The following is a 21,780-nucleotide window of genomic DNA, read 5'->3' as shown; positions in this document are numbered from 1 at the left end:
TATTCACAGATTTAATGTTTCAATATTTTCTGTTCAGGTTAAAATAATGCAGGACAGAATACTTCATATTTAAACACAGTAACAAATCTTTCTGTATTCTCAATGTACATAAAACATGAATGTTAGCTTTGGCTCTGACAGTTAAACAGAATGTTACAGGTACATACAGGTTAAAATCATTAAGGTACCACACATATGTGTGTAGCAATAAAAGGATTCTTCATATAGCTGAAATATACATGCACATAATCTATAAGGCGTTCAGCGTACGTGACTTTAAGTACAGAAGTACTTTACCATCAGACCTGCGAAGCTGCACACCAGTGAACCACAACCTTCATCTCAACAAGCATTAAGATGAACACATTCATTTCATCGGGTTAAAAATAAATTTCCCTATATACAACATTGTATTGTGAATATGGAACAGTCACACGCATTAAAAACAAAATATTGTGTAACGATTATGTGAGCAGCAGATTAGCGTCAACAGTCCTGTCGGTAAACTGAAACTTTAAAAACTATCGACATGCCAAAGTAAACACGTTCAAATCCAACAAAGTCCAATTTTGAGTCTTGCAGATTCTCGACTACAATCGTTTGTTCATCGGACACAGAAAGGACAAAATACAGGGGACAAAAAAACAAGTTTTTACAGACACATTAAAAAAAAAACACTTTATATATTTATATACATTTGTTGTTGAAACTGTCAGAGAGGCGTTATTGTTGGATTTTGCAATATACTGTAAGGTGCTCCTGTTTATAATAGTGAACAGTGAGTAAATACATTTAAATGTTACACCTTTTACCCACAAATAGTGCACAAAAACGCTAATCTGTTATTTTACACAGTACCCATGTGTACAGTACACATCTATATATACAATATAATACAAATACAACAAGAATGATCCACAGCCCCAAAAGCTACAAAAGTTTAAGTAACACCTCTTTACCAAAATTACAATAAAATAATGACCAGATAGCTTCACAGTGGTTGTATTTTTGCAGGATAATTTCAATCTATTAAAAGAAACTGTTGATTGTCTAAACTTCTTATAATGTCACAGATTTTTCTTTAAAAGTGTGAATAAAGACTGAAACTACTTTACAGCAGGTCCACACCTCATGAATTCCTTTGCACCTACAGTTCCCTCATTTATCCAGCAGAGGTGGCTGGTGTTCTTTGAGATAACCCTACGGTCAAGGTTGCATAATGCTGAATGTTGCTCAGACGCTCCCAGTAGCATCCTGTAGCTCCTCTCTGATGACGTTAAGCTCCACTATCCCGTCATTGAGGATGTTTGCCACCTCCTTTATCTGAGCCACCACCTCTTTCTTGCAGCCTTTCTTCAGCTCTCGGGAGTCCTTGATGAAGAACTTGTCCATGCCTTTGAAGAGTCCTTGGACCGAGGTGATCGCCGTGTCCGTTATCTCTGCAGCACGCATCACGGGCGAGTCCACCAAGCAGATCATCTGGACGGCCCTGCGGATCTCCCAGTCGCTCGAGTAGTGTTGGGTGCCAGACCTGAGGAAAGGATGGCCACGGAGTTTGTACACGCCCTGATTGACAAAGTGGAGGATCTTTCCGATGTCCTTCAAGTGACCCTCATACTCCTCCAGTACTATCTCGACCTGGAGAAAGGAGAGGGTAAACAAAGTCAGTAAGTTCAAACATGATGGGACTGTCTGTACACCCTGATCACTGGTCTTTAAACTGGAAATAATAAAGATCAATGTTTCGGCAAACTGAAGAAGGTATTTTGCTGAATCGAGCTCACCTTCTTCCGGTCGTGCATGTTGTTGACATTATCCGAGATGGCTGCAGAGGCTGAAGCGATTCCACCGGCCGTTGCCACGCCGACACCTACAGCGGTAACTACGAGAGAGGCACCAAAGGTGAAGGGAGCCATAACCAAACCGGCGATGGCGGTCACGCCACCCACAGCCGTGGTGGTGCCGCCAGTGATGCCGGCGATCTTGGCCTTGTGGTGGAAATTGCTGATGTCGTCGGCGATGGCATGGAGCCGGATGATGGACTGCCAGAGGACCTCGGCTCGCTCCGTGAAGACTTTGTTGAAGAGGCGCAGGCCGCGATAGACCTTCTCCGCCAAGATGGTGAATGATCTGGGAGTCACGTGGGAACCAGAGGAATGTTATTCAATAGAAAATACAGTGAATATTTCCCCATCTTAACTTCACATGGAAAGTTTCTAGAAATTTATCAGAAAATGTTCAACCCTATGCAAGGTTTTACGCTTGTCCCAGTGGCCAATAAATGGCCAAAAATGACTAAAGTCATGAATTGATTATCCAACTATGTACAGATTAGGTTTCTGTTGATCTAATCTACTAATAGACTGACTAATTATTTCACCTTTCCCACTAAGTAGTGTAGTAGCTGCAGAAACAATCCCTCTGGCCCCCTTTAACAGTATCAGTACAGCCAAACTGATATAAACCGACGTACTTGGACTCGTCTTGTTTCATGATTTTGTCCTCTTCGTCTGATGGCACCTCATCCCATTCTGAAATACAATCCAGCAACAGGTGTTAGTGGAGTTCAACAGTTCAGATTTCTGAGTCTGTTCCTTAGAAGAAGTTTGTGACTTACGTTCCACGGTGTACCACCACTCCATCAAACTGTCAGTGTCCTGTGACAAAAAAAAACAAAAAGAACATTGTTCACTCGCATTACGAGGAAATAAATGGTGGTGAAGTGGAATCTTGTGGAAACTGACCCCGTCCTCGTCCTCATCCTCCAGACCTGCCATAGTGCGCTCATCCATCTGAGCAGCCAGCCACTCCGCCTGAATGATGGACGACAGAAATAAGCCAATGAGTGCGTCACTAGGTCTTTGCTACTATACTCACAAAGATTACTCATCAAAAACCTGGCCTTTGTTGTTGTAAGACCTTTCTGCACAATAGTTGGTGTGACAACTGCTGCTGCTGAATGCCATGTTGCTCAACAGGCTCGGTCACATGCCAAAAGGAACAGAGAAATGGAGCTAGCCAAGCAAACAGTGGAAAACAACAACATTGCATAATAGCCTCTCAACTGTCAGCTGAGGTAAACAAAGTACACCTTGTTTAAATAAATCTAGATCATCTTTCAGGCGAGAACATTTTTCTACGCAACGCCAGCTCAAACAGGACTCCTTTAGAATACTACTACCATGATTTCATTATTTTTTTTAATTGAACCCATATTTAACCAGGTACTGCCCATTGAGATCGAACTCTTTTTGGAGGGAGATCAACAGGACAACAACAAAAACATGTGAAAGGAAAACTGGGTCATCTTTGGCTCAACCGGTTTCAGCCGAAGATGAAGTTCAGGATTAAAGATGTACCATTTTGATACGATCTGCTGGCTAAGTAAGCCATCATGTGTTGACTGATCATTTAAACGTCTTGCAGTAGAATCACCTTGGCGGCCTCTGACAGGAAGTCGCTCGACGTCGCTCCTGGTGGATCTTCCCACTCCAGTTGCATGGCTTTGCTCTGTGATGACGAAGAGAAAATGAAAAGTGAGCACGTCATTCTTCCTGTTTTTTAGTAGTAGTAGTAATAAGTTGGACCACACTTCACCTTAGCCTTGTGTTTTTTGAGGCCTTTAAGTTTGGACGGCTTCGTCTGTTGAAAAGAAAAACACAACATTTAAGAATCTTCATCTTGAATAAAGCCACAGTGAAGAAGTTAAAGTGAACACGAGGGTGATGAAAATACCGCTTTGCAGGTTTCCAGGTCATCTTGTTCGCTGTCGTACAAATCTTCAGGACTCATGGAATCTTTCCCTTTTTGAAAGATGTTGTCCTGAGCGAAATTACCCTGAAAATAAATATGTCAAGAACAATAATTAGACTTATTGGGTTCCCACAGTGCATTGGTTTTCTTAGATCTTGGCAGGATGGGAGGAGGGCATTTATGTTTGTCACCTTTTTGTGTCTTTCGACATTATTGAAATTTACTAATCGTATACACAGCACCGGTTTAAGACCTCGTCTGCTACCTGGTGGAATAAACTCAACTATACAAGAATTACCGGGTTGCAGTCCTCCACCCCGTTTAGTTTGCCGTTGTCTAATTCGTCTGCTGAGAAGCTGCTCTTCTTTTTCTGAGAACTAGTTTCATCCAGCATGCCCTCCTAAAATAAATAAATAAATAAATCAGTGCACACATTTATGAAAAACTCATTAAATGATCTCTCATTGCCTCGACATCAAACAGAGAAAAAAATCCTACCTTGGAGCTTCGGCGACCAACGTGCAGCGGTTTCTTTGTTGGTTTCTTCTATTGACGAAGGAAATAAAATGCACATGAAGTGAAAACATCCAGCAAAGTGTTTACAGCGAGTATGAAGAAAGAAACGTACAGGTCTGCAGTCTGCCATTTTATACGGATCTTCATCTTCGTCCAATCCAACGGACGGACGGTGCATTTTCTGAAACTGTTCATCTCCCATGAAAGCATAAGCCTGGGGAACATATTCAGAACAGGTAAGTTAGGAATGTTGACGTCCAAAATCATTCAGGTGTAAACCATGCTGAGCAGGGGAATACAGTTATTCCTCAAGCACGAGGCAAATCGAAATATTCACAATATATTTGCATCATATTTTATGTCAGACGGCATCATAAAATGGTAGCAATAAGAAAAAAAAAAGAAGTACCTTGCTTCTTGACTGAAGACTGTGTCCTCTCTGCTCTGCCACATCCTCAATACCATCATCCTAAAAGTGAACATAACCAAGTAAACAGTTAACATATGCACGCCAGTCAATTTAAACTTAAATAAACCAAATCAGGGATTCCCAGTAAACAGATCAGAACAGGTGTGGTTTGTTGTTTAACTGATCTTCATACCTGAGACTTCTTCCGCGGCGTGTAGCCATGTGCACCGTGAACTTCATCTTGTGACTTCTCCTGAGGGGAAAACAAAAAGATGTAACGTGACCTTGACCGTCCTCATACCACAGAAGTGATGCATGAACAAAGCGCACACATACCAAACAAACCTCGCTGTATTCAAACTGAGTCATACCTTGGAGCCTTTCCGAGGCGTGTATCCGTGCGCTCCCTTCGGCTCAGCGTCCGTCTGCAGAGGCGACGTTTTGACACATTCATTAAAGTGTAAATAATGAATAAATAATAGTGAAATGTTGAGTGCGGTAGAGGTGTGATACCTTCACGATGGCGAATCCTCTCTGCGGCACAAACTTGATCTTCACCTTCTTTTTTCTCTTCTGGAGAGAGAAGACGTTCAATCACACAAATGAAATCATCATCTACCTGATGATACACAGCAATAATCGCACTCATGTGAAGTGTAGCAAAATCATACAAATCCATTGCTGCCCACCTCTTCGTGCTGAGCTCCCCGTACTTCCTCCTCCTCACCGGTGCTGTTGTCCAAAGCCGCCCCCTGTCGACAACAAAACGCTGCATCAGAAACGAAGACGAACATTTGTGTTGTGAAAAACACAAACTATTTATTCCAGAGATGGTGAAATATAGAGAAAATTGTCACGATATATTACTGATAATTAATGTTTGAATGATTGCACCATGTGTTTCCCAGCAGTTAGAACTGTAAAAAGCTGCTAAGTGTCTTTGGAACTTGAACTGAAGAGAAGCTCTTGGAAACCTTTTACACTTCGTCTGCAGCAAATATTCAGGATCTAACTAGTCTGATAAACAGTTGAATGAAGGCGTTTTACCTCTGACCATCGGCGTACGGAGTCTTCCTTGCGAATACTTTTCTTATTCAGGTCACCATCCTGGTTTGGAATCACAAAGAAAGTATCAATCAGAGCTGCAGGACTAATGTACAAAGTGTTTGCTTGGTGGTTTCAGAAGATCATCATCCGTCTGACAGTAGCTTACCTTTAATTCTTCAGGTAAGTGTCCGTTCATGTGTTTTTTCTCTGGCACAGAGGAAAAAGTCGATGCTCTTCTAAGCAGCTGATTGACTTTGGTCTTCAGATGATTCTTCTGTTGACAAAAGAGAACATTAATAAACCACTGCTGGTATATTAATACTGCCCATGCTGAACAAGATGATTTCCATACTTTGTAGTCCATCCCATTCTGCTCTGCATCTTCATACTCCTCTGCCGACATGTGTATGTCTGAAAAATACTCCTGAAAAAACAAGGAGCAACTTTTAAGTCTTGATTTATTTGATCAAATTTTACTTCGCATTGGTTTCCATTATATTGACTTGTCTCTAAATGCTTACTTTATTTCACTTATCCTCAATGTTTAAAAGAAATTCAATGGGAATGAGGTTCAAACCTTTTTATCTGTTCTTCCTAGAATGCACGAGTTGCACTGAATCTCCAATCACCATTTAAAACTTCGGAAAGCGATCACCGTTGCCCCATAAAAGTTCTAGACGTGTGCATGCTTATAGACTGTTACCTTTGATGATTTACGAGTTGTGGGTAGTGTCCTGCTCCTCCCGTCCTTCGTCTCATCAGCAAACTTATCCTACAAAGTCGAAACCATTACAAAGACAAAACACGCAACACACTCAAAGCAGTGAAACTGTCACTTTGTTACCTTTGAGCCTCTTCTGGAAAGAAGAGACATTTTGAATTTTTTGTCTTTTTTCTGTAAAAAAAAGAAAAGATGTTAGACTTTATACTGGAAACTAAACATTGACGGATGAGTGAGACCATCTTTACCTTTCCATGACTCCCAGAGGCTTCCTGATCGTCGCCACTCCCTCCATCAGAGTCCGCCTTCATCTTAGAGAAAAGTCACATGTTTAGCATCTTCTGTCTCTTACAAACAAACAAACAATGCTGACTAGAGAAATAACTCGTCTCTTACATTCAGTGATTCTCGCCGTAGTCTCAAAGTTCCAGACTTTTCAGAAATAAAATGGAGAAGAAATGCCTCATTACCTGAAATGTTGCATAGAAAACTCAAAAGTTTCAATGAAGTAAACCAACACGTTTAAATGTTTTCTTACTGGTTTAAAGTCGGGGTCAAGCTGAGGGCTGTTTTCAGGCCAGTCTTCAACACACCTCTCCTGTTTTGGGATTTTATAGACAGTGTTTAAACATACAATGTGTGTATATCGGTCTTGACAAAAGCGAGCGGTACACGTGATAATGATGTTTGCTTTATCAGTATGTCCATAAAACCTTTTTCAAAACACATACATATACATATACTGACTCCTGTTTTATCAAAATCAGAGTCAGCCAATCATGTTTCTAGCAATATTAATGATCCCCTAACCACCTAATAAATTATTTAATCGTTATACATTTAAGGATTAATGTTGAGAATTGCTTTCACACCTGTCCAGTGAGCAGGATGTCCTCAAAGACGACATAGTTCTCAGGGTCTGCCAGTTTATTTTCCTGTAAAGAAAGAAATACTTCAAACATGTTGACAGACAGATGTTCTTCTATCATCAGATGCACAAACATGAATGAATGGTTTGGCATTCATGTCCTAGAACATACCGTTTAACCCAAGCTAATAGAGGCAAATAATTAGCTTACCGGAGTCTTTGGTTTGAGGCGGGTAACTGGTTTTGGGAGTGGTCTGAAGGCAAGTTTAGGAGAAGTTTTCGGTACAACTGGTTCAATCTAAACACAGACCAAAAAGAGACAAAAGAATGAGCTAATTATCAGGCAGCAGTTACAGTATCAAAAGAATTAGTGAGTGACAAACTGTATTCTTGCATACAGAGTTTGCTGGTGTGGGTGGCTTTTCTGGTTTCGGTGGCTTTTCTGGCCTGGGTGGCTTCTCTTTGCTTGGTGGTCTAATTCGAGGAAGTGGTTTTGGTGGACGTCTGAAGGTCGACACCTGCAAGCGTAATTGTAAATAACATCAATCAGAATGTATCTTACTTTGTTAAAAATCCATAATTTCAAGTATTTGGTATGGTTGTCAAATGGCACGTGTTACATACATGAGTCATTTCAGATGGAGATTGGCTGAGCGCCATGGACAGATTCCTGGCACGGGTGAAGGGAGTTGGCAGAAGAATATCATGTTTACTTCCTTGAGGAGTCATCAAGACAATCTCATCTGGAGACTTCGGTTGGATATCTAGGCTGGATCCTGACGGGGTTGCTTTGAAGAGATCTGGTGAGGACGGTAGTGTGTCCAACTCCATTTCTGATGGACTGTTGAATGAAGGTGTAGAGTATGCGGCCACAGAGGTTGCACTACTCGGGGTTATCTCAAATATATCCTTGTTGTTCGTCTCTAGTGGTTGGAAGATGTCTGGAGTCCCATTTGAGCTATGGAAAGGGTTGTATTGTTTTGAGGGAGTAGGACCAAACGGGTCTTCCAAACTGGAAACATTTTGGAATAAATCCATTGTAATTGGGCTTGGGAATGGATCAGCTGTATTTGTTGCTGATGGGGAAAATATATCCAGATTTTTCATTGAGGACATGCCAAAAAGGTCTTCTGTTGTAGATGGATGTTCCCCATTTTTGGTTGGAACTGTTTGAAACAAATCTGCTCCATCGGTCTTGGCAGTATAAAATGGGTTTGAAACAACAGGCTGTGGCGACTGGAACAGATCAACCTCCTTGTTTAAAGGTGATCTGAATGGGTCTGTAAAAATGCTTGGAGATTTTTCGGAGAGGTTCACCTCTCTAGTGTGTCCAGCGTGGAATAAATCCTCTCCTTTAGCAGCCTGGAAAAGATTGACCCCTTCATCTTTAATCAGCTCAGAGCTTTTTAATTCCACGGTTTTCGAGAGGTTCTTTCTCTGAGCAGGAACTGGCCTAAATAAATCTGGTGAGTTCAGGGTTACATCACGAAAATGGCCATTGGTAGATGGGTTTCGTGCCAATGTCGATGTCTGGAAGTGGCCTTGCAAAGGAGGCTCAGAAGGTTCGGCTTCATCTTCTGCACTCTTAATCTCAGTTTGAAGATCCAGAGGTGAACTCTGAAATTCAGGTGGAGGGACAAAGATGGCATCGAGGTTTCCTTCTGAGGGTGTCCCACCTGCATCCTCCATTAGGTGACCTTTGTTGCCCGATTCCTGATAACAGAACACAAGGTCATTGAAACATGCTCAATGAAAGCAATGGTACTTAAGAAAATGTGAGAAAGCCTTGTGTTTACCATATAATAAGTATAGAAAGGGTTCATTCTGGCCGAGCTTCCATTGACTCCATTCTAATAAACAAAGAAAAGGAAATGGAGTAGTTAAAAAAATTTAATTAGAACAAAATGGAAACATTTGCAGAGGTTTGGATGAGGCTCTCATATTTTTTAAAGTTAATTTCAGACTCATGACTTATTAATAGAAAAGTCTAGTCAGACTGCTGATACACAAACACACCTACATATAACAACAATGACAGTAGTCAGATTGTGCTTAAAATAACAAAACAAGAAAAAGGGTGTGGAGTCAACCTTTGCCACAGCGGGGAGATGATTCTCATCCGTCTTCAAACCGTTCTGAGGACAAGAAAAACTTGTGATTACGAAAGTGTCAGCAGCAGGTTCAGCCACAGCTTTACGAATGCTCGAACTAACCAAATACCATTTAAAAAGCATTTCAAGCAGCAAGATCTAGACATTTCAGCTAAATGTTCTGCAGATGTTTCTTCTCACCTGTTCTGAGTGGAGCTGCGGGTTGTCGGTCACACCTGTAGCAGCAGCTGGGAGGTCGCAGAGGAGCTCGCCATCCTGTGAACCACGTAAAAATTAATGACACTAAATGAACAGCAAAACAACACTGCTGTGAAAGCAGGCGTGGGAACCGTCATGCTTTTCCACCACTGTGATATGAAACATGTCAGAAATGTAAACGCAACTTTGTCACTTCCAGTCTTTCGGAAATATGCAGGTGAAGCATGACCTGGGCTTTTGGGTGTATGCAGAGCTAAAGATGATGTTATCTGCGCTCTCTGACCTGTTTGTTTCGAGACTCATTCGCAGATGATCCACTGGAGTCAGAGGTTGATGGAACAAGAGCCTAAGAGACAAAACAATCATTAAATTACATCATATAGATAATAAGAATTGTTTTGTACAGGTGTGTGTAACCGCTCACCTTGTATTGACTATGGAAAGGACTTTGGGAAACTTTCTTCAGCATACTTTGTAGCTTCACAATACTCTGAAGAAAAGACGTGGAAACAAACCAAAGTCATTTTAATTAAAACAAATATTTTTGGGATTGTTGTGATTTTTGGACTAATTTCTTTGTTGGTTAACATTTTTAGTCAAACTGCTTTTATTTCTAATCACACATTGTGATTGACACATTAACCATGTTTTCCAGTCTGCCCAGTGTAAAAAGGCTAACTGATATATCAGTCGGCTGATTTTTCCTCTAGATATCCATCCACCCCTTTTCCATAACTCTATTGGGCTAGAGCGGATCCCAGCTGACATTGGGCAAGAGGCCGGGCACACCCTGAACAAGTCATCTGTTCATCACAGGGTTGATACATGGGAACAAACAACCATTCACGCTCATGTTTACACCACCAGCTAACCTATCAGCTGCATGTCTTTGGAGTACCCGGAGAGAACCCACAGAAAGGCCTCAGGCTTGGGGGAACCTTCTTGCCACCTGGTATATAATGCAGAAAAATTCTTTAACGTGTTCAACAATATTAAACTGAAGCCTTCGGAATGTATTTGCATAATCAAATCGTAGCACGTGGAAAAGATCTGTTTTCATTCCAGCACAAAAATCCAAAAGAGTCAGATCAGAAATGTGTGAATATACTATCATTGAGGAATCACATATCGGTTGTAAGACATAACGCTGAAATTAAACTAAATTCTGTTTGTAACGACGGACACATCTGACAGTTTGTCGTCATGTAAAGAAGTCAGTACGTGGTATGACGGAGCAGATTCTTTCTATACAGACATGACAGTGTCTATCCAGTTGGCTTGCCTCCACAAAAATATGCCAGTCATGGTGAGGCCAACAACTCTTACAGGACGGGGAATCACAGTGAGTGACCCACATGCTGTTACAGTAACTGATTGGGTTATTTCTCTGTTTGGAGGCTAAAAGGTGAAATCTAAAAACACATGGAGGAGGACGATGGAATTAAAGCCTCCATTAACACTACTGACATGAAATAAGTGGGTCAACAGAGGTGTTGTAATGACTCTAATTAAGGTTCAGTTCCATTTAGACCCTGACTCTGTTTGACCTGAATGGAACAGCACCTTAATTAGTAACTAACAACCTGTGTTCATGTCGAAATGTGTGCTGACATCTACTCACAGGTCTTCTTTCTCCAGATGTTTCTGCTGCTGCAACACCACCTCCATAATCATCCGCCTCCACCTCATTCTCCTAAAAAAAAACGCTTTTACAACCAATTTCAAACCTTCCCCAAACGCTAAAACTACATAACACCAATCCCACACACACTGCTCAGTCCAGCTTTTAAACTGAAGAACTCTTACCGTCGCTGCATCTCCTCTCATAATCAATAAAGTCGATTTTTATGTTTGATTATTTAGTTTCTTTGACATTAAAACGCGTCAGTGCGTCCTCACGCTTGACAGGGCTCGCGGTGTTGATTAACTCCCAGTTTGACACACCTGTGCCAAGCCAGGTGCGAGGACTACCTGAACATCCGGGAACCGATTTTTCAAAATAAAAGGCTTTAGTCGGGCATGCTCAGTCTCGCTTTGAACTTTTAAAATGTGTCCTGTCATTCAAACTAGCAGGATTTTAAGTTATTTAAGTATTATATTCATTTCTTAAGCAGAGCCATGCTCAAACAGTCAGCATGTGTTTGTACTGGATGCCAAAGTCATCTAAAGATAGTGATTTACAAAAAAAAACAGGATGCACCAGGTGAATCATTTTCTATCACTTCATTTTCTGAAGTTATTTATTTGACAAAGAGCATTTTTCACCATAAGGCATGCCATTAGTCCACATTTAGCAAAGGGAAGGCATTTTTTAACAATTCTTCTTCAACCATACTGGAAACAACTCTTCTTTAAAATGACAACAAGCTTTTATTTTGAAGGTGTGTTCACATGGCCGACCTCTTTCTGACACCGTTGGCATGACACAAGTTGTTCCAGCCACTGTCTTCATCTCAATGCAAACCGACCGGTTGTCCTTGCCCCCGTTCAACCAGACGGGCCGTGTGGTGTGGTCAAGGTGTGTTCACGTGAAGCTTCGCCCAGGGCGCAAATGTGGCCAGGACCGGCGCTGCATGAAATGGTTGGTTCAGTTTTTGCAATCTGTAGCCATACCACTAGATGGCCACCTACCACACTATGGCACCATTTTCTCATTTGTTTAGACCCTGCAGGGGTTGAAAAACATCAAGAATTCCACCATTAAAGCAATGGTGGTTAATCGTGAGGACGCACTGACGCGTTTTAATGTCAAAGAAACTAAGAAAGAAAACAATTAAACATAAGTTGCATCTTAAACTTTAGTTTCAACAAAATGATGGCTGTTCAGTGGATTATCATAATAATGAGGCAATGCAAACAAAACTTTGTTGGAATGTCCAGAAGATTTGCACAGGCTTCTCTTGGTTACACCAGAGGTGTGGCCTTAAGGTGGATTAAGTTTATCTGATGTCGAGCACCTTAAACTCAAGTAGTTACATGACTAGTAGGAATTTATGCAAATGAAATCGTTATAAAACATTCTCTCATGGCAGCACAGTCAAGGAGAGGCCATGTTCTTGAAAAGGCTGTAGAAGAACCTGGTTTCTAGTTTTAACTATTCTCATGCTACTAATATAAATATGCATATCATTATAAAAAGTAACATTCTGACTTTTTCCAGATTGTAACATTATTTATCCACAAGATGGCAGAAGCTCTTTGTAAATTTTTGTTGTATGACGACTGTCTTAAGTTTCAAAACAACATACAACATCACAGAAAATTATACAATAAGAATTCTACAATCGGCAATATGAACAATTTCTAATGCACAAAAGTGGAATAAAGGGTTATATGAAAAATCTCAAGAAATATTGCCACGTTTTGTAGAATCTATTTGGGTTAGTTCTTAGTGAATATCTAATTTTCTCTCTCGGTGAGTCACTGAGTGCTGGAGGGAGCTTTAGTTGGAGAAGCAGATGGCATATTGAACAAGTGAAAGCCAGAACCTACAAATGTACAGCAGTGCAACAGTTACAGTCTTCAGGCAGCCCAGAAATGGCAATATGTGGGGAAATCTTAATAGAGAGTAAGAGTGTCTTCTTAATTCTGCCTGAAGTCGACAAGAAGTGTGCAGGAATGCATTGCGAGGTGAACCATGACATTCTTCTTCTTCTTCGACTTCTGTGAAAGTCCTACCAATTCTCACCAGAGGTCAAGCCAAACCCATCCTTCCATTTGCAAACCAATAACTATGACAACAAGGATCTGGTGTCATAATACGCCCACCATCATACCATCAGTTGAACACACCTGACATGCTTTGAATGTGTGATTGTTAAAGAGTGAAAGAAAAAGTCAAATAGTTTGGACCTGTGGTGATTGTTGGGGAATTCTAGTGGAACGATAGCGTGACTTTCACACGCCATTGTCTATTAAGGCGGTCATGTGCCTAGCCCTTTTAATGACATAGAACATTTCCATCCATTTGAATTCCATAGTTGTAATATGAATTAACTAACAAAGTTAATGTGAAGCAAGTAATAAGGTTTATGTAACAGTACTAATAAATGACTGCATTCATATTCACTGTTTGGTTTGGACAAATAAATTGTCTTTATCAATATTGAATGCATAAACCTGGTTACTACTACACTGCTGTGCAGTGGAAGCACGTTGAGTTTATTAGTACTGTTACATAAATCTTATTACTTGCTTCACATTAAGTTTGTTAGTTAATTTATATTAAACCTATGTAATTCAAATGGATGGAAATGTTCTATGTAAATGCATTCCTGCATTTTGGCCTAAAGATTTTTTGAGTGTAGTTGTAGGCTGGTCCAGTAAACTATTACAAAGCTTTGAATCTGTGGCTCTTTTCATGGAACACAAAGGTTAACAACGTATCTACAAACACGTGAACTTTAGTCATCTTTTGAATGTTTTAATGTATAAAAATGTAGCTCATAGGGATTAAATGTATCTCCTTTTTAATATGTGTCTGTGTGTATATCTACTGTTATTATCGAAATTGAGAAATATTGATGTATCTTTAAGTTTAAACATAAATAAGTGATTTTAGGGAAGGTTAACTGCAGATAAAACGTGTTATTGTCAATAAAGTGAAAGAAAAACCATGCTCACCCACCTTTCTGGTGAATGCTTCTGTCTGTGAACAACAAAGATCTTGGCAAAGACATGGCATAACTTTCGCACGGCATTTTCTATTTATGGCGGGCCTAGCCAAAAATTAAACTGAAACTGAAAGTAGCTTGCCCAACGCTGGCCCAGTTTAGTTATCTTTTTGAATGTTTTAAGTCACGGTGATTAAATGTAGAATTTATCATAAATACATAGTTAAATGCAGATACGACCCTCAATTAAATGAATCTTATTTTCAGTGTTATAATTATAGGTTATAATCATTAAATGTATCTAATTTTTAGTATGCGTCCGTGAGTATATTTACTATTAATATTTATATTAAAATTAATTAAATGAATGTATCTTCAATTAAACATATAAGGGCTCCAAAGTAAATAAATACCACTACTCTGTATAGAGCTCAAGATGGCTAATAACATATGATTAATTTGCTTGCATTGGGGTTTTATGTTTTAAAGTTTTAGATTAAGAACAGAAATACACTTTTTGACCCAGCTTTGCAAAAACTGGTTAACTTGGTTAATGTTGGTTATTGGGCAAAACGATTGATGTTCAGAGCTTTCCTTCAATTGAATTGATCTTCAAATACAGTAAGTGACACGGTTTACAAGAAGTCCAACTTAAATCGAAAGGATGGCAGGGAAGTCCCTGAGGGCGGTGCCACGTCAAGGTTGATAAAAAACAAACAAACCACAAGACTTATAAGAATGATCTGATGCAGATTGCAAATTATCTCGGGTGTCCTAACAATACACAGCTTCTCTTTTTTTTCATCTTGGTAGCAGGTGAGTGTTACTTCTACCACAATATATTCAATGAATTATCAAAAACAGCTAAAGTACAAAGACAATATGGTTCATACTTGATGAATTGGTTAAAACAGAACTGATTAGATATGAGGCTGTTTTAGACACGAGAACTAAAACTAAACTAAACTCCTGCTGCAAATTATAAATAGAAATTATTAATATAATATAATATAATATAATATAATATAATATAATATAATATAATATAAATGTAAATAAAGTAACAATAGAGAATACATTTGAAATGTGTATTGCAGATTATATTTTAATTACACATTTGCACTTATTTATTTAACACATTGGACAAATCCCTGCAGTGCAACTATTAAACAGTGTTTTCCATCTCTGTTGTAACTAGATTTGACGATTCTTTAAAATGGATAAACCTGACCCGGATGCCAGATTTAAAGAATTGATGGACAGATTTACAGCTCTACTCACGAGACACAATTTCTTGACTCGCAAAAATAATGAAGAGCTTCTTCTTGACAAGCTGCAAGGACTGGTAACAAACATCAAATGGAGCCCAGAAGATGCTACTGAGCTGTTTGAGTCTCTTCTGAAACGATTTAACTCTACAACAAATGACAGATCCCATCTTCTCCCATGGATGTTGAAAATATTGCACTGTGTAGAGATTAACTTTATCACTCCCAGTTGGAAAAAAACACTGATCGAGCTGGTTCAAGACAAGACTGTAACAGATGAAGACCTCGAGAGACATTTAACCAAAGAATCAGAAAAGAAACTGGATGAAATTATTGAAGAGATCAAACAACAAAAGTTAAACCAAATTGATAAACAGCTTTTAGATAAAGTGAAAGACATTGTGTCATCAGTGAATTCAGTTCTTAACTCTCAAAATGAAGGCTCACAGCTGAGTGGTTTGAAAAAAGACTTGCTAAGGCTTTGTCAGGCAGCAGAAAAAACTCACTTCAGACCACGGCTGACACAGATGGTGAGCTGGTGTATTATGGCTCTTTCTGAAACAGGAAGGTTAATTCAGGTCGGCACTGGAGAAGGAAAGTCATGCATTGTGGCGATGTTTGCAGCTTTTCGAGCTTTGAGAGGAGAAAAAGTTGACATTATGTCCAGCTCATCAGTTCTTGCAGAAAGAGATTTGGATGAGTGGAGAAACTTTTATAAGGCTTTGAATATCACTGTCAACTGTAACACCAACAAAACAGATGAAGGCTTAAAAACATGCTATAACTGTCAGGTTGTTTATGGTACTGTTGTACAGTTTGCTGGAGACTGGCTTCGGCAACACTTTGAGAGGAAGGACATATTCGGGCAAAGAACATTCCAGTGTGCAATTGTGGATGAAGTGGATTCCTTGATGCTTGATAAGGGTCATCATGTGGTGTACATAGGTACTGATATGCCTGCCTTGCAACATCTCAATGCACTCTTGGCATTCATATGGGCCACTGTTAACCAGTACAGTAAGATCGGCACAGGGGTAACTGTGGGGAGAAAATACCCCTTTCTTCATGTTGTACTTGAAAATGTAACAAAGGGCAAAGGTGTGGATCAGTTCACCATCCTTCAGATGGCTGAGGACACAGGTGTGCTGGCGAAAGGATCAGTCAAAGACCTTCGAACAAACCTAAGCCTTTTAACTGAAAAAACTGAAAGTGTTACTGCTAATCAGTTGGCAACGTTCTTTAAGACAGTCGAGAGGAAATTCCCATCTTGCCAGTTTTCTCTGCATTGCATAAATAATGATGGATCAGTAGAGGAGTTGGACAGAGAACCACAGCAAGAGATAGCTGGAAGACAGAGAGTGGCAATGCTTTTAATTGATGGAGGCTTTTGTCAGTACATGTATTCTGATAGAAATGGTGTGCTGAGAGCCATAGAAGCAGAAATCGAACATGTTCTGCATTTTACACCATGTGAAGTCAGCCAAGATCAAGGTAGCTGCTATGTCCCTGGCTTCCTCTCTGATCTGGTCAAATCTAAACTTAAGGTTTGGATTAAAAATGCAGTGAATGCACAAACCATGTCAAATGGTCATGAATATATCCTTGAGACACATGGCGTAGTGCCTGTCGACTACAGCTGCACAGGTGTTGTTGAAAACAATATGAAATGGACAGATGGGCTGCAGCAGTTTCTCGAAATGAAACACCAGTCCAAGCTGAGTGACATGACAGCCATCACAAACTATATGTCCAATGTTGGGCTGCTTCAGAAGTATGGAAGTCAGATCTTTGGAGTCTCAGGGACTCTTGGCCAACAAGCAGAGATTGAAACCTTGCAGAAAATCTATGAAGGAATCGAAACCTGTCAGATACCTTCATTCAAACGCAGAAAGCTCTTTGAGGTTGAAGGAGTGATTGTAGATGACGAAAAAGAATGGGTTGAGAAAATCTGCAATGTTGTTACTGAACAAGTCAACCATACTCCATATAGGTCTCCAAGAGCTGTGTTGATCATCTGTGAGACCATCAATCGAGCAAAGGTTCTCTACCGTGCTCTAGGAGATAGGGTCCCCAACAAAAAGCTTTACATAAGCAACAACATGGACAATACTGCAATCATTTCCGACGATCTTGAAGCGGGAGAGGTCATTATAGCAACAAATCTTGCAGGTCGTGGAACAGACATTAAAGTTTCTGAAGATGTAAAGACAGCTGGAGGTTTGTTTGTTCTGCAGACCTTCCTTCCAAAGAATGCTCGCGTGGAGGCGCAGGCATTTGGCCGCACTGCTAGACAAGGATCACCTGGGTCTGCTCAGCTCATAGTCTGCTCCAGCCATCTGTCAGGACCACTCCTTCTGATAAATAAACATCACTCTTTAATCGAAGGTATAACTGACATAACTCCACTACATCGAGATCATTTTGTGAAGCAACTGCGCTCATATCAAAAAAGCTACAGCAATGAACATACTAAACATATGTCTTTAACGTTGTTACGCATTTTGACTAAAAACGCAGATTCTGAAATAGAGATAGTCAAAAAAATCAGAGATGACTCAGTAGCTGAAAGGCTAGCTAGCTACTTGGAGCATGACATACCAAAGATAAAGAAGAAGCAAGAGCTTTTCAGTCAGTATCTGGAAATCCTTGATGAAGTGTATAAAAGCAGTAACAACAAGCCAGCAGATTCAACTTTGTCTGCACTGAATGAATTCTGGGGTATATGGCTGCTTACCAGGTTCAATGTGAATGATTCTATCGAGGAGTTGAAAAGCAAGCTAACTGGAGACCTGACAACAGCCAGAGAAAAACTCAGACAGGGAGAATCGCCCTTATCAAACCTGCACCACTACACTGCATTTGGCAATGAGCTACATGAGAAGGGACATCTTGCAGAGAGTATCAAGATGTACACTAAGGCCATACAGAAGGACCAATGTTGGGCAGCAGTTGCATACTACAACCGGGCTTTTGCATCTTTAACCGAACAAGACAGGCATCAGGATCTGAACTGCCTTGATCAAGCTCTGGAAGATTTGCAAAATGCATACAAGTCTGTTGAGCTCTACTGTGAACAAATTCAGGTCACTCATAGATACTCCATACAAGAAGCTAAGGACCTTAACAGTGATTCAGTGACCAGATTTGACCATCACATGACAGCCAGAATCAAAGCCTTGCTGTTTTTCCAGGCAAATATTACCGAGGCCATCAAGAAGCTAGATAGGGCCAGAGACAGAGGTGGGAATGTGAAAGTGACAAAGAGTCTGGTATACTTCCTGGCTCCAGTTCAGTATCTTCTGCCCATGGTAGTCCCTTTAACGAAATCAATGAGTTTAATTCACTCCAGAGACCTTCTGAAGATCCACCAGCTCATCAATCATCCCTTGCTTGACATTTTCAATGAACTTCGATGCCTTGAATCTCTAGGCCTGACTCATGTCTACACCTTAGACACATTGTTTTCTCTGGGTGGCTTTTTCAAAAAGATACATAGGACCATACGTCAAGCTTTTGATTAAATAGCAGGCATTCAACGCTTGTTCTGCACACACAACAAAATGATAAAGTAAGCAACAAAGTAAACAATGATGTTGGACTGGAAATCTTGCCAGCAACAGACTTTCAGAAATTAAGAAACACAGCCTAGATCAGTTTTCAGTTCATCTTTTTGGTTTTAAAGTTCCGTCATTGAGAATTTTGAGGAAATTCCTCATCCTTTAGAAAACCACGTGATCCAGTCAGAGGAGAAAAAAGTTTGAAGTAATAATGCATTATTTTTGTATGTTAATCAGTGTAAGTTCCCTGCCATTGTACAATACATATAATATGGTAGTTTTTTTGTTGTTGTTTTTTGTTATTGTTTTCAGTTCTATTGAGCAATTGCTAATTAGGTGTCTTTTAATGTATTTTTATTATACTTTTACAAATATTATGCAATTTTTAAGGTTTAATTTTGGCCCATTTTGTTGTTATTTTTTCTATATATTGGTTTTGGGCTTTACAAGTCATTCAAATGGAAATGGTACAAAGTAATGTTGTGATACTTATACTAACAGATATTGTGTTTAATGTTAACTTTTGTAACACCTATACACCAAAAACATTGTATACAACTATTAATGTTTACAAAGTTATTGTTGATTGACATTATCAGGTTAAATGAAGCAATCAAGTTTTTATCCTCTGAAGGTTGCTCCAAAGCTATAAAACAAAAATTACATTTTATTACAATTTAAAGGCATTTTGATTCTGTATAATAAAAATCAAGCTATCACTTGAAGTCAGATGGTTATTGAGTCATTAAAATACATATTACTGCACTAAATGTACATATATAATGATGATGACAGTTTGTTAAGGGGTAATGAAACGCATGTGCTTCATGTTCTTCAGAACTAAAGCATTTTCACTGCTAAACAACGTAACATAGTCATGTCATTCATTACTGTCCCTATGTGGTATAATGTGGTACTGCATGATGACTGAAGTCATTTAAGATATTCATTTCTTTAGCATAGTATCATAACATTAAACAGAATTTATCACTATACTAATTTTAGTAAAGTAAAGTAAAACAACTACAACAACCAGTTTGGTAAAGCTCTGTGAGAACATGGTGGACTTGCTACAGCCTGATTTTAAAAAGTCAGTAACGTTTTACAGATGAAATTCTGGGGCATCATGGAAGTTTGTGGATTTCACAGTAGCATTTCTCTCTTACTGGCAGTTAGGTTGGCATTCTTTCAGATTCATGATCGCCTGGAATGGTTTGTGTGCCTGGTACTAGTATAATAGTTATGTTAATTGGCAAAATTTAAATAACACTGTTTGACTTTGAATGCGTTTCCAAGTGTAACCGCAAAGACCGTCAATCACTCTAATGAAACTGGCTCTCTTGAGGACCACCCCAGGAAAGGAAGAGTTACCTCAGCTGCAGAGGGTAAGCTCGTTACAGTTACCACCCTCAGGAATCAGCGATTAACACTCCTTAGATTAGAGCTGATATAAATGCTTCAGAGTTCAAGTAGCAGATACAATGGAAATTCAAATGCTTCATCTTTGTGAAACATAGGAAGAGTGAATTAAATCTGCATGTGTGGTTCCCATCGTGAAGCGTGCTTTAAAATCTAAAAAGGTTACACAAATCAAATATAATGAGGTGTCTGCGCATAGATGCATAGTTATGTATTAATGCTGATGCTGTTATAAACATGTGCTTTATTTGAAGATACCTGTTTAGTCACGGGCTGATATCTTGACCACTCCTGGGTCAGAAGCTATTTAACTGGGGGGTTACAGGGCTCAGCCAGGTCGGAGCCGCTGCCAGATGTTCAGGAGAAGTAAAGACTTCTTTAGATACATTGATAAAGAATCAGGTCAAAGGTTAAGCCTTCAGGTGGTCTTTCCTGGCAAAGGAATTTCTTTTGTTCATCTGTTTCTCTGACTCAAGGTACTTTATTGTATGGTATGGGGGCTTAAACGACCTATATAAGGGCTTCTCCTGCATAGATCGGGAGAGTCTCTCATCATTCGGCCAGGAGCTCTCCAAGTAGTTTTTACTTGCTTCGACACTGTGCTTGTTGTAATAAACTTGTTATACGACTAAGACGGCGTCGGCGGAGTTTCTCTTCAAACATCTTCAACTGCATCACCACCGAAAATATACTACAATAACTTTATTGCAACTCAGTAAAAAGGGCTTGAAAATATATACACCACACAATGTTTTCAACCCATTTTGAAAATTCAACACAGGAGACAGGATCTTTCTCTTAAGCTTTTATTAATATTTAAGTTTGCTTTTTTTTTTAAGGATGTCCATTGTTTTACACAGAGAAATTAGCCACACAAGTAAATTTGATTGTATTCTCTTTACCTTTAATCTTTTTTTTTATTATTATTGTTAATTATATTATTCTCCCTTATCAGTGCTAATGCTAAAAAAGTTACACAAGAACTATCACACGGTTAACTAACTTGTGAGCACATCGGGACGGTAAACTAACACTTCACAGAGATCAAACGAAAAATAAAATAAAATTCCAAAGTATTAAGGGGAAAGAAAAATATGATTGAAGTAAAAATTAAGAGACAAACGAAAGACAAAATGGACAAGCATTTACAATCACACAGCCCTGCTCAACTCTCTGAAGTACCACTCCTTTTCCTTTATTTGGCTATTTTATTTTCTAGGCTCCAGCCATTGTCCTTTATTTGGTAGACGTTCACATGCCTGATTTCTATAAGTTCAAATTTAAGTATAGGAAGAACCCT

General features: G+C 39.5%; 1 protein-coding gene across 2 annotated transcripts; it reads right to left on the bottom strand.

The window, feature by feature from the left end:
* Window positions 1–10: 10 nt before the first annotated feature.
* LOC104925772 (uncharacterized) lies at window positions 11–11,566 on the bottom strand. 2 transcript variants are annotated; one of them, XM_027287914.1, is made up of 35 exons: window positions 11,430–11,566; window positions 11,245–11,316; window positions 10,048–10,113; window positions 9,907–9,969; window positions 9,606–9,680; window positions 9,405–9,449; window positions 9,111–9,164; window positions 7,939–9,027; window positions 7,713–7,832; window positions 7,534–7,612; window positions 7,319–7,383; window positions 6,985–7,044; window positions 6,843–6,878; window positions 6,695–6,757; window positions 6,570–6,620; window positions 6,429–6,497; window positions 6,078–6,149; window positions 5,892–5,999; window positions 5,726–5,785; window positions 5,368–5,430; window positions 5,192–5,251; window positions 5,050–5,103; window positions 4,872–4,931; window positions 4,679–4,738; window positions 4,382–4,483; window positions 4,252–4,299; window positions 4,052–4,153; window positions 3,736–3,837; window positions 3,598–3,642; window positions 3,436–3,510; window positions 2,745–2,813; window positions 2,618–2,657; window positions 2,474–2,531; window positions 1,785–2,130; window positions 11–1,638 (listed from the first exon to the last, which is right to left on the bottom strand). In XM_027287914.1, exons 1-35 carry the CDS (start codon window positions 11,448–11,450, stop codon window positions 1,234–1,236), a joined length of 3,957 nt encoding a protein of 1,318 aa, XP_027143715.1. In that variant the 5' UTR covers window positions 11,451–11,566; the 3' UTR covers window positions 11–1,233. The 2 variants fall into 2 exon arrangements, with proteins under 2 accessions (XP_027143715.1, XP_019122141.2); XM_019266596.2 differs by having other exon boundaries at window positions 7,319–7,381; window positions 7,526–7,612; window positions 11,430–11,565.
* Between the last annotated feature and the right edge of the window lie 10,214 nt (window positions 11,567–21,780).

The sequence above is a fragment of the Larimichthys crocea genome, chromosome XIV, assembly GCF_000972845.2.
Source record: "Larimichthys crocea isolate SSNF chromosome XIV, L_crocea_2.0, whole genome shotgun sequence".
Classification (NCBI taxonomy): domain Eukaryota; kingdom Metazoa; phylum Chordata; class Actinopteri; family Sciaenidae; genus Larimichthys; species Larimichthys crocea.
Note: the sequence above shows the minus strand (reverse complement) of the source record. Positions and strands in the feature narration are given on the sequence as shown.